This window comes from Macaca nemestrina, chromosome 4 (assembly GCF_043159975.1).
Source record: "Macaca nemestrina isolate mMacNem1 chromosome 4, mMacNem.hap1, whole genome shotgun sequence".
NCBI classification, from domain to species: domain Eukaryota; kingdom Metazoa; phylum Chordata; class Mammalia; order Primates; family Cercopithecidae; genus Macaca; species Macaca nemestrina.
The window spans coordinates 187,753,622-187,766,828 of record NC_092128.1 but is presented as its reverse complement, the minus strand read 5'-3'; the positions used below and the strand labels follow the sequence as shown (position 1 = coordinate 187,766,828).

Here is a 13,207-nt window from a genome sequence, read left to right as displayed (position 1 = left end):
AGGAAGAGGCTGTCTGAGCTGAGACCTTGTCCAGCCTTGTCCATGGGAGCAGAGTGGGGAGGAGAAGTTGTGACTGGGCCTTCAGGGCCCTCCTGGTTTCACCAGATGCCATGGCGCACATGATAACCAGTTTTAGGTGTCGCACCACAGGTCCTTGTTTATTCTTACAAATAACCTTAGAACCATTTTTATCCAGTTCTAGGCAAAATTATTTTGGAGCTTTAGTTGTAATGACCTGAAAAACATGCTCACTTGGAGGAAAATGAGATGTCTACAGCATTGGCCGTTGGTCCCAAGGCAGGATGCCTCTCTTTGCCAGGCCTCTCCTGCATCCTTTGGTTCAAGTTCAAGTTCATGGGTTTTACCCCGTAGAATCAGCAAAAAGGAGCCCAAAGTGTGTTTCCCATTGTGACAGGATTTCTGTTTGTTTTTTAACTAGTTTTAGCTGCTAATCAGAAAAGCTATCTGAGGGGTAGATGTGTTTTAGGGCCAGCCATCTTGTTGATCTCATTGGGTTTTTTAGTTGATTTTTCTGGAGTTCTCCAGTCAAAAAACGACATCTTCTGCCAATGAAGATCTCCTCTGTAGTTCTCCCTATTACTAGAACTTTTGCAATTCTATACTCCCAGAGCAGGTCAGAGGAGGAAAAACACAGGATTAAAAGTTCAAAAAGCATTTGATCAGATGTAACCTCCTATTCCTGATTTTCAAACTATTTTAATAAACTAAGAAATGAATTCTGTTGAACGAGTAACCCACTAGAAGTGGATCTCAGGGTCCAGGGCAGCAGGGGGGTGAGGCTGAGGGAGCCCCAGAGGCCTCGCTGTCAGCCTCCTTGCCAGGGCCCAGGCGTGCAGCAAGTGTTCACTCCCAGCTCCTGGAGGTCAGAGGTTGTCACCTGTGGTGGTGGCACAGCTATTAACTGTAGTTAAAAACAGTGAATCATGCGGTAATCTACTGCCCAGGGGAGTTTGCTTATAAAGCCATCTTCAGGAGGCTGGGTGGGTGTTTTTGGTTTTTTTCGAGATGGTGTCTTGCCATGGCAGCTGGAGTGCAATAGTGCAGGCATGGCTCACTGCAGCCTCAACCTCCCGAGCTCAAGCGATCCTCCCACCTCAGCCTCCTGTGTCGCTGGGACCAGAGGTGCATGCACCACACCCAGCTAGTTTTTAAAAAATTTTTGTAGAGATGGGCAGGGGTGGGTCTCACTTTGTTGGCCAGGCGGGTGTTGAACTCCTGGACTCAAGCCGTCCTCCCGTTTTGGCCTCCCAAAGTGCTGGGATTATAGGTGTGAGCCACTGTGTCCAGCCAAGAAGGCTGTTTGAACTGCATGATTGAAAACATGTTTGCAAAAGTAGTGTTACAGTATTTTTTAATTGACTCTGGTTTGAACTGAATGGAAAAATCTTGGCTGATTTTAATATATAGATCTTTAAAATAAGTTTAAAAGAATAGTAAAATCTGTTTTAAATGTGCATGTGTCTCGGAAGGCTGGTTAAGGAAATCATAATAGGGTTTGGGACTGATTAGTCAGCCGTTCTTCAACCCCAGGGTCCCCAAAATATTTGATTTGAAGATGATCCCGTCTTGTTCCGTGGCCTCATCCGCTCCTCCACGGTCATTCCTTACGAAACTGGCTGCCAGCATGTGCCCTTTACATAAATTTATTGTAAATAAAAATTTACAATATTTCTCTTGTAAACCATTGTAATATTCTTGACTGTGGTTTAAACAAAAAACAAAGCTGCATCGGGCTTAACCTCCATTTCTATGAGTTTAGAATGTCTTAGGAGAGTCTGAATACGTAGCTTGGAATTTTGGTTTAGTTAACTTTTCTCAGGCTTGAAATACCTTTTCAAACTCAACTGAGACAGACTACCCTGTCACTGCAGTTCATTGTGGTTAATATTATAAATTGTTAATAAATTGTAAGTCACAGGCCGGGCGCGGTGGCTCAAGCCTGTAATCCCAGCACTTTGGGAGGCCGAGACGGGCGGATCACGAGGCCAGGAGATCGAGACCATCCTGGCTAACACAGTGAAACCCCGTCTCTACTAAAAAAATACAAAAAACTAGCCGGGCGAGGTGGCGGGCGCCTATAGTCCCAGCTACTCGGGAGGCTGAGGCAGGAGAATGGCGTGAACCCGGGAGGCGGAGCTTGCAGTGAGCTGAGATCCGGCCACTGTACTCCAGCCCGGGCGACAGAGTAAGACTCCGTCTCAAAAAAAAAAAAAAAAAAAAATTGTAAGTCACAGATAGGAACATGTGGCTGAAAGGAGACTCGGAGAGGGCGGGACCCTGGGGGGTGGGGGCAGGGCCACAGGCTCTCCACACCCCAGGAGCCAGCTTCCTGGCCGAGGTGGCTTTCCTCCTTAGCTCCTGTGTTCCGAGGTTGTTCCCCAGGGACAAGGGAAGGCTGCGGTGCTGGGTCGGTTATGTGTCTGGGGCGGCCCTAACTCCAGGTGCTTAAATCTCCAGTGAACTTTGAAGCGTTGATCATCACCATGTCGGTGGTCGGAGGAGCCCTCCTCCTGGGCATTGCCATCTGCTGCTGCTGCTGCTGCAGGAGGAAGAGGAGCCGGAAGCCAGACAGGAGCGAGGAGAAGGCCATGCGCGAGCGGGAGGAGAGGCGGATACGGCAGGAGGAACGGTGAGGTCGCAGTGATGCCTGCTGGGAAGAAGGTCACTTCGAGGGGATTCAGATCTGCCAGGCCATGGAAATCACGTGGACACGTCCTGAGTTTCCCTCAGTTTTTAGAAATTAAGAATGTGTGTAGTGCCCAGGGGATCTTCTAGGTCGTGGTAGAGAGGGAGAGACCGTGGTGGGAATCTAGTAGTGGCTGCGAACCTTGTTTCTACGGGCTTCCTCGCTGGTCTCCTCCCATCAGTGCGATAAGACTGAGTCTGCGCTCGGTGTCACCAATGTGTGACGGCTGCTAAGGCGGCTCGTCCCGGCCCAGCATTTGCCAAGAGCAAGCTGAGGCTCAGAGGGGACAGCGTCTGACTGTGGCCAGGTCGGCTCTCCTGTCACCCTTTCCCTGGTGACACAGCACTCTCCTGAGTGTGTGCTGGGGCTCTCGGGTAGCCCTGGGAGGAGGTGGTGTCGTCCACACGTGGCAAGGGAGAGGATCTGAGGGGCCAACTGTCAGGTTGGTGGCGGGTGAGGGTGGAGGCGGGACATATTTTCCATGTAGTCACCTTGAAGTCACATGCTACTAAGTAAAAGCTGACAACTGCATTTTCCTAACCATTCAGAACCTGGGATATGATTTTTACTGTGTTTTCTTCATATGAAAAAAGCTTTTTAAAAATCACAATATTGGGCATTTGAATTGCTTTTATTGAAAAGAATAGAATAATACATTGGAACAACCTTCGAAGACTGGGTTCGTTGTCACCTTGCCTGTCCTGGTGGGTATGTGGCCTGATGACCAAGCTTGTCCCCATCCTGGTTTCACTCTGGGAACTGGAGGGAAGCCACCAGAAGAAACCTGGAGCCTCCACTGAAGGACCCGGAAGGGCGTGTCTAGCAGTTCTGCCGTGCCTTGTAGCTTGGTGCTCATAATGTTCCTCTGTGTTTTAGGAGAGCAGAGATGAAGACAAGACATGATGAAATCAGAAAAAAATATGGTAAGGACTGGTCACGCCTCCTTTTTGACTGGTTGGGAGGCGATGGCACGCTGTCTGGGTCCTCATTGGACTGGTTGGGAGGCGATGGCACGCTGTCTGGGTCCTCATTGGACTGGTTGGGAGGCGATGGCACGCTGTCTCGGTCCTCATTAGTGCCAGTGGGGCCTGAGATTGGGCTCTGGGTTCACCCATTGGAACAGAAGGAGGTCTCTCCAGAGAGGAACAGCTGGCGGTTGTCGCCAGCAGTGCTGTGGTGAACTCATTCCTAAGAATATTTTTATCTCAGCCAGTCGTCTTCATGAAGTCTGGTTTCTCAGACACCTGTTTGCTTATCGAGTCACAAGACTGCTGGGCTGGAAGTCTGCGGCTGTTCTGCTGTCGTGTTTGGCTTCCCATGGGCGCACCTGCGCAGCCGAGGTGCTGCGGCTTTCTGGTCTTTGTTTCAGGGCAGCCCCTCATCCGCGGACGCGTTGCTCGTTGCCATCTTCTGAGTGTGGCAGGCGCTCCTTCCAAGCACTCCCCAGCACCGGCCCTGCTCCCTCTCGCCCGGCCTGGGGGTTCTGTTCTTGTTTGGTTGTGTCTGGAGAGATTTTGGAGGGGAGCTTTGAAGGAGCCAGAAGGAATGTATTTGCCAAGTGTAAACCTTTTATTTAGTTGGAGTGAATCGGAAATACGCATTACATGATCTGTGCTCCCCCAAATCACGTGACGTTCACTGCTGAACACTGAACACCATCACCCAGCCGCGCTTCATTGATTCTGTACTGATTTTTTCTTTTTTTTTTGAGTCGGAGTCTTGCTCTGTTGCCGAGGCTGGAGTGCAGTGGCGCGATCTCGGCTCACTGCAAGCTATGCCTCCCGGGTTCACGCCATTCTCCTGCTTCAGCCACCCAAGTAGCTGGGACTACAGACACCCGACTGATTTTTTGTGTTTTTAGTAGAGATGTGGTTTCACCGTGTTAGCCAGGATGGTCTCAATCTCCTGACCTCATGATCTGCCCGCCTCGGCCTCCCAAAGTGCTGGGATTACAGGCGTGAGCCACTGCGCCCAGCCAATTATGTACTGATTTTAAAGTCCGAAAAGAGTCTAGCGTCTCCCGTGCTGGGTTTGTGGTTGTGTGACGTCATGGACATGGTGGGAACTGACTCCTCGCCTGTGCGAGGTGTGAGGTCCTGGGTTCACGGCAGCCGTGGGCCTCGGGAATCTGTCGTTCTGTGCCCACGGTGCTTTCCTTGAAGCAGTGTATTAAAGGCTAAACCTAATTGGAAAATTTCAGAGCCTTTTCTGACTAATGCAGGTGTTTTGAGTCTTCTGTTTGTATTAGGAAATACCATAAATTTGTGGTATTTTAGGATCCCGCCCACTGGGGGCATGGTGACATCACTGCAGTTGTTTCCGTCATCAGGTAGGGGACAGGACTGCAAAGCCCAGCAGCCACTGTGAGCAGCGCCTCTGTCAGGTGCGGGTGGTTGGCGTTGTAGCCCCCAGAGGCTTGGTTCCCTCTCATGGGGGCTGCAGAGGCCCCATGCTGCTGGTGCCCTGGGCTGTAAATGCTGGGTAGCTCTGCCCACTGGCCGGGATGTCCCCTCCCTGTCAGTTCTGGCCTCCTTGGAAAGTCCCCTCCATGTGACTGTGCTGTGACCTGAGGCCAGGTGAGTCCTGCCAGTCTCAAAGTGTCGACTTTGGGGTGTGAGGCTGCCGTGGCTGCTGGCCTCGAGATGACCAGCGGCTGATGGAGGCTTTTTCCTACGTGTTCCCGCCCATCAGTCTCCTGAGTGCTTCGTGCTTGGGCACTGACTTTCTGGGTTCGCTGCTGCCTTGTCCTTGCCCCGCCCCCTCCGTCGCCTGTGTTTCCTGGTGTGTGTCTGGAGTGGGTGGTGACCGGGTACCTGCGTGCAGCTGTCACAAGGAGCAGCACCAGGGTCGCCCTCCTCAGCGAGCGCATGCCTGTGTTCGTGGAGCGTGGGCCCAGCAGCGTCTGTGCAGGCCTTGGCTGAAGGCAGCATGCTTTCCTTGAAATGGAAGAGTCAAATGAGCTTTTTGGCACCTAGTGACTAACGTTAATGTAAATAAAAGATGAGGTGGACACACACACACACACACACACACACAGCCCAGCACCTGCTATCGCCAAGTGCAAGCTGTGTTTAAAGTTGCTCGACCTTTACTGTGCCCCAGCTCCCAGCGGGTGTGAGGCTGTGGGCAGCCGGCCAGGTTCTTGGTAGAGCGGTGTCTTCTGTGTCAGGGCCCTGATTGACTTGCACCTGCCATTTTGGTGGTTAATTTGGCCCATTAATTGCATTGATGCAATTAGCTTTTTGTGCCAGTTTGTAATAAAGCCCATTGAATGGCCTGTGCTTTAGAAAGCCTCGGCTAGGTAGAATAATTCTGAGGAATTCCTGATGGGAGAGTGGGAGAAAGTGTGTGAGTCAACCTGGTGCAGTTATATAAAATACCAGCACGCACGCAAAACCCTTCTTTTGGCTTTGGGTTTTCCCTCTGAACTGGAAGTAGACTCAGGAGCAGGTTTTTCAATAAGACCTTAACCGGTCTGCTTGCAGCTGGTATCTGATGACTCTTTCCCGAAACCAACTTTGAGCCTCATCTCCCAAAGCCTGATGCCTGTGGCCCTCCTTGACAGGCAAGAAAGAAATGTGGCTAGGCCCTTCCTTACCATCCCTCTGCTTCCCTGCCTCCTCTTCCACGCAGCCCCCACAATACCTGCAGTGAGTAGCTTTGTTGTAATCACTGCAGATAATTTTAGTGTGCAATACAGATTTTTAAAGGGAGAGAGAGGCCGGGGCGGTGGCTCATGCCTGTAATCCCAGCTGCAGGGAGGGATTACAGGGAGGCCGAGATGGGTGGATCACCTGAGGTCGGGAGTTCGAGACCAGCCTGACCAACATGGTGAAACCCTGTCTCTACTAAAAATACAAAAATTAGCTAAGTGTGGTGGTGGATGCCTGTAGTCCCAGCTACCCGGAAGCTGAGGCAGGAGAGTTCCTTGAACCCAGGAGGCAGAGGTTGCAGTGAGCCAAGACTGCACCATTGCACTCTATCCTGGGCAACAAGAGCAAAACTCCGTCTCAAATAAAAAATGAAGTGGGAGAGAGTGTGTATATGTGCATGTGTGTCTGCAGTGTGAAGGGAAAACTCCTGGTCCTTGGGTAACTACCATGGGTTTACTCTTATGGTTAAATACACATTTTATTACAGTTCTGTCAGAGTACTTGAGAGTTAGATTGAGGGTCGTGTTAGTTCTTTCTGTAGCCTTAATTTGAAAGGTTTAAGAGCAAGTATAAGCACAAAGTAAGGTTATTTTGTTTAATACTAGCCATTCACTGTGGAACTAACCAACCACTGTGGAAAGAAATATTTGCCTTAAATTTCTTTTCTTTGCCGAGCATCAGGAAATAAGTGCTTATCTCTTAGGATTTGTTAGAATTCTTGTTTCTAGTAAATTTTATTTCAAAGTTTAAAGTGGTTTGACTTCAAAAAAGGTTAAGCACAGTATGAGAGCCTGCTTACAACACCCGTTGTTGCTATACCCTCAGTAAATCTTCTTATAAAACTTAGTCTGTGTAGGCCGGGCGCGGTGGCTCAAGCCTGTAATCCCAGCACTTTGGGAGGCCGAGGCGGGCGGATCACAAGGTCAGGAGATCGAGACCACAGTGAAACCCCGTCTCTACTAAAAATACAAAAAATTAGCCGGGCGCGGTGGCGGGCGCCTGTAGTCCCAGCTACTCAGGAGGCTGAGGCAGGAGAATGGCGTGAACCCGGGAGGCGGAGCTTGTAGTGAGCCGAGATCGCGCCACTGCACTCCAGCCTGGGCGACAGAGCGAGACTCCGCCTCAAAAAAAAAAAAAAAAAAAAAAAAAAAAAAAAAAAAAAAACTTAGTCTGTGTGGCTTTTTAGATTTTGTTTCTGGTTGAATGAACGAAGTTATGATTCAGGTTGATTTTGTTTTCAGGCCTGTTCAAAGAAGAAAACCCATATGCTAGATTTGAAAACAACTAAAGCGCTCCAGCCGTCAGGCAGTCCCGACGCTTCCTGTGAGGTGCACACTCCGCAGCGCAGCCCAACCGGGAGACCACGTGGCCCTGGCGGTCTCCTGACCTTGACCAGTGAACCTGCCAGCCTTCCAGGACAGGTGGCCGGAGAGCTGCCCCTGAAGGACAGTCTTCCTCTCATCCTGCAAACTGGTGACCTTCTATTCCCTGTTCATCTCTGTTTCTAGATTTAGTCACTTGAAATAAGAAATCTTTGGGGTTTGGGGTCTTTTATACTCTTCTCAGTTTGTAAGAAGTTAACTGCACGCAAAGCCGCCTGACGGCACCTAGCGCTATGACTGTCATTCTCCCGGGGCAGCAGCAGAGCCCTGCCTTCCTCTCTGTCTGCTGACAAGCTTCACACGCAACAGAGGGAAGCCGGTCTGGCTTCTGTCGTGAGGAGAACTGACCAGCCCTCATCATTCCCCATAAAACCACGGACAGCATCGAGTCTTCACACCTGTTGACTCACATGGCTTTTGCTGATGACACGGGGCTCCAGTACACAGTCTGATAAGGACTTACTTCCTAACCTCAATTGTATTAAATAGCATTGGGGAATAGCTAAACCTTTAAAAAAAGAAAAAAAAAAATTACTGGATTTTCCTCCCTACTTAAAAGATTTCACCAGAAGACTTTCATATAAAAATTCAGGCTCTTTTTGGATAGTTTTTAAAATTTGTATCTTTACTAGAACATGAGAATCTTTTTCCCTTGGAAGCTTGAATTATAAATGTGGTGTTTGGCCTGCCTCTGCAGCACTGGTTGCCTGCTCGTGTGCCAGCAGTGTTGGGAGGACGGGCAGGACGCTGCAGCTTTCTCCAGCCCTGTTGGCATCCTCAGTGCCTGCAAGCCTCTCCCTGCCTGTCGGGCTGTCTGGGGGGTGGCCATTTAGGGATCGTGGGGACGGGGTCCACCCCAAGAAGAAAGGAAGGCCCATCCACAGGCCTGGCTCTGGGCCGTGTGCCCCAGAAGCAGGTGTGTCCAGAGCCAGCTGAGGGCTCTCCTCACACCACCCAGCAGGCGCCAGTGCTCCTTCTGCCTCACGGGACCAGTCCAGCTTCCAGCTGCTCTGGCTCAAGGGTGTTCTAAGCCCTTCCTTCAGAGTGGGCTTCTCCAGGAGCTCTCCAGTGGCACTGCTGGACCTGCCCCACGTTTCTGTAAAATCAGGATACGTGGCTTTAGTAAGTAGACCAAGCGCTTCATGGCAGGGAGAGCAGCGTGCGAGGAATCACTGAAAAGTGCTGCCTAAGGAAGTTTGAAAATAGTCCCCATTCCAGATTGCCTTGAATTTTAAAACATTTTGCTTTGGGAAAGTAGGTCGACAGCACCTAAGATAAATGATGCATTCCATTTTCACACTTCACAGTCATAAAAACTGAGAAAACTGTCTTCAGCATGAACTAAAGTTCACAGGCAGATCACTGTGATCCAGAACACAGTAAGAACTCATCAAACAGCTTGATAAGCCTTTTTGACTGTGTACATCTGTACCGGGAATAACATTCCTATGCTGAAATTTTCACAAAGAATAGAACCTGCACCCAGTTCTTCAGTCTGATTTCTCTGACCTCTTGGGCATTTGTATTTGTAGTAAAGTATTGCAGAGTTTCCTAAGTATTTTATAGCAGCCATCAAAATTGGACTTTGTATTGTTTATTCATAAAAGAAACTTAGTAATAGACTTGAACGAACTTTGTATGAATACAGTAGTATGTACGCAAAATCAGCGTCCTGAATGTAGGCTGCTGAGCTGAAGGTAGAGCTTGGTTGGTAAATACAGTGGGTGAATCCTTGCGTTCAGTGTAGAAACTACGTCTATAAGGTTGGTCTTAGTCCATCTGATTTTTTCTGAAATACGCTAAGAGCAGCCACAAAACTGTAACCTCAAGGAAACCATAAAGCTTGGAGTGCCTTAATTTTTAACCAGTTTCCAATAAAAGTTTAATATCTGCATTTGTCTGATATGCTGTGTGTTCTGTTTCACATCAGTGGTGTCGACATTACTGCCTGGAATGCTGGGAGGCAGGTCAGTTTTTTTGGGTAAAGTGGGCCTCTGAGCCATCACGGGACGCCTGGGCAGTCTCCAGGCTAAATGCCTGTGGCTGTCACAATGGACCAGGCTGTGTCCTAAAACTCCCCACCCACAGGCCTGCCCCACAGGGGAGGTCTTGGCCGTCTCCTCCCTCCACAGCTGTCCTGCCCACCGCATGCCCTCCACTTGCACTGGGTGTCGAGGGCGCTGGGAAAAAGCAGGGCTGCCTTCGAGAAGGGTGACCTTGGCCCCGCTGTGTGAAGCGCACACCTGCATGAGGCTCGCGTGCTCCGTGCTCCCCTCCCGTCCTTCCCTGGTTGTCTTCTGTGCTGGGTTCTTAGGGAGTGCCCCGCACCCCGGCCCCCTTCTGTGTTGCTCTTGCCACTTCAGTCCTCCGGGACACAGGGTTTAGTCTGAGCAGCAGAGTCTTGGGGCATCTCTCTGTCCCGTGGACCTGCCCAGCAGGGCAAGGTCTGGGCCTGGGTGTGAAGCAGGGAGGCCAGAAGAGCGGGCAGGATGTCGACTCCATCTTGTCACTGACTTCGGGCCAGGGGTAGACACAGCTTCTAAGAAGGCAGCAGGAGGGTGAGGAGCAGCTCTTGTCCTGCTCAGGTTGTCCTGGGGCTCCCCTGACTGCCAGCCTGGCATCACGCCTACAGTCCCCACTCTGCTGGATGGCACCGTGTGCAGGCCACAGGCGGTGGCTGTGGCAGTTCAGTTCTCAGTGCTCACTCGACGGGCGGACCCAGTAGGTACCCAGCACGCCCCCAGCATTCCGGACCAGCTCTGCGAGGCCCATGTTACAGAAGCCTGTCTGCCCCAGAGTCCATCACGACGGCCACTGCGCAGCTGCTGTCCACCGTGCAGCCACTGTGAGCCCAGAGTGACCTGGGGCAGCCACCTCTTCCGGGGGGAGCCCTCATGGTGACACAAAGGTGTCTGCTTGAGCTTGACAGGGGTAGCCCAGGTCCCCAGGTGGACTGCCTGCTGCCCCTCTTAGCCTGTGGTCCCATGCATTCGCTGGTGAACAGCCCCCACAAAACGGCCTTTGAATCAGAGCCGCCACGTCCGGAAGGATGGAAGCAGCCCGTGAGCCACATGGACTTCGGCGGCACGTCTGTCACCCGCAGGTGCTCACACACATGGACTCCGACGCGCACAGTGGCTCACATCCCAGAGCCAGACTCCAGGCCCTCATCTGTGGCTCTGCCTCCCCAGGGCTCTTGGAGCCCATCCCTCCAGCAGATGGGGAGAAGCCCCCAGTTGGAAGTGACTGTCCCCTCAACCCATTCCACTGGCAACAGCTGGTCACCCCCTGGGGCCTGGGCAGTCGCCTCCCACACGGGTGGGGGCACCTCTGGGGCTGTCTCTGCATGGAGATGCCTCTGGTCTAACAGGATCTCCACTTCCTCCTCAAAGCCGGTTTAACGAAGACGCAGTGGAACCTCTCAGTACAGGCAGAGCCCGACGCGTGCGCAGAATAAAAACCCATGTCACAGAGGAACATCAGGGCTGCCAGCTCAGCCGCTACTTACTGGGTCTGATGGTTTTCCCCTCTCCAGCTACAGAATGTTTTGTTCTTTTAAACCTCGAATACCAAGAAACGATTTCTAACTAGAGATAATCATAAAAGACAGCCAATAGTAGTATTCTTCAGTACTCTCTTCCACAAATCCTATTTCTCTGAGCTTCCATGTAGTGGCACTTAGTAAACAACGAGAAGAATTTTTTTGAGAGTGGTCTTTGCTGAGGAGGCTGCCTGTGTGAGGCAGGGCTGGCCTGGCCGGAGGCATCTGGTTCATGGAATTTTCTCCAAGAGGGCGCCATTGAGCCGCTGCCCTCTCTGCAGAACAGACTGGTGCTCAGGGTCCCTGCCCACAGCTCCAGGGCCCGCAGTTTCTCTCTGGTTGGTGGCTGGAATTTTTTAACGGGAATTCTCCGTGTATTACTTTCGCGCCGTCTTAACTGCCTTCATCACTACACCTCTCTCCAGAGGCTTTATCTCGCATTTCCAGCATGTTTGTGTGGATTTGTTCCTCTTGTTTTACTTTGTATATGAACCACAATTGGCCAGATTACGCAGATGAACCTCTGACACTGTGGGCACTGGGCGTGTCTGTTCCTCAGGGCCCCCACCTGTGCCTGCCTCAGGACAGCACTGCCAATCCCTCTGCTCCAGCACCACGGGCCATCTCCAGTAACCCAGACGGCCTCAGACGCACTGGAGTTGGAGGGCGGTGGGGAACGGCTGCCCGTGTGGCCTCGAGGTCTGGCCTGAGTCCTGCAGGAAGCACCACCAGCGAGAGAACCTGGTAGAATCGCTAAATCAGCATAGAGAGGGGTTGGCCAGGTGTAAAGGGCTAACTCGGTGACCGAATGGCAGAACCTAGAGGCAGAGGCTGCCCTGCTCAACACCCAGAGCTGGGAGGAGCTCGGACTCCCGGGGCCCGGGGCCCCAGGGCTGTGGAGGGAGGAGGGCGGCGTGCAGTGGCTGTCTGGGCCCGTCTGAGAAGTGCTGCAGGGCCCATCTGAGAAGTGGCAGGCTGGGTGCAGCCGCTGCCATCAGTCCCTTCTCTCCCCTGCGTCCCTTCCAGAATTCTCCTTCCCCCCTGTGGGCACTGCCTGGCAGGTAGCAGCTGGTCAAGCACACCTGGCTTTGCAGGGCAGGGTAGATGGACAGGCTTGGAGCTGGGCATCGGGAGAGACAGGCGGCACAGCTCCAGGTGCTTGGCCCTCCGGCAATGAGACGGGACCAGCGTGTGGGGGACCCCAAGGGGGACGCAGTGTCCAGGTTCTCCAGACGGGTCCTGTGTGCCTGTCCGCAGCTGCCAGTCCCAGCATGAGGGTGGCCCGGACTTTGCTACGGAAGCGGCCTGGTCACACTGCGGCTGCTGGGCCCTTGTTTTGCAGATGAAGCCTTGTAGGTTGCATCCCTCAGAGAGAATAGATGGCAAATGTCTCTTTTCAGACCTTAAAGATGTCAGGCTCTCAGTTAATCTCTCCTAGGTCCGGAAAGTCCTAGAAGGGGCAGTCCTGGCTGCATTCATGGAGATTCTCTACAGGTGCTAATTTCCCTGAGAAAGGACGGCTCTGGGGGGCCATTTCAAAATATGTCAAAGAAATACATTTTGAGGCAAAATATTCTAATTTCCTTCAGAGTCTGGCGATGCTATACCAGAGTCAGGCTGGAATTTGGTGTCTTATTGCCACACAGAGTGTGTTCCGTCCGTCTTAGGATCCCGATTTTAATATCAGGGCCGGCCAGCTGTGCCTCAACTCTGAAAGGGAAGGTTGTGGCTGTAAACGGCAAAGGTCCGGCTGTTTGCCGCTTAAAAAGAAGCCACGATGACAAAGGTGGGGTGTGACAGTAAGAGAGTGAGCTGCTGGGCGCAGTGGCTCATGCCTGTAATCCCAGCACTTTGGGAGGCCAAGGCGGGCGGATCACGAAGTCAGGCGATTGAGACCATCCTGACTAACAGGGTGAAACCCCGT

General features: G+C 51.9%; 1 protein-coding gene across 3 annotated transcripts in view; it reads left to right on the top strand.

The window, feature by feature from the left end:
* The window catches only part of PTTG1I (PTTG1 interacting protein), a 29,254-nt gene extending 19,618 nt beyond the window's left edge, over positions 1-9,636 (top strand). For 2 of the 3 annotated variants that reach the window (XM_011725831.3, XM_011725830.3), the window contains exons 4-6: positions 2,479-2,650; positions 3,584-3,630; positions 7,602-9,636. In XM_011725831.3, the coding sequence (XP_011724133.1) occupies positions 2,479-2,650; positions 3,584-3,630; positions 7,602-7,648 (266 nt within the window). In that variant the 3' untranslated portion in view covers positions 7,649-9,636. The remainder of the gene's footprint in view (positions 1-2,478; positions 2,651-3,583; positions 3,631-7,601) is intronic. The other variant, XM_011725833.3, reaches the window with a different exon arrangement.
* The last annotated feature ends 3,571 nt before the right edge of the window (positions 9,637-13,207 follow it).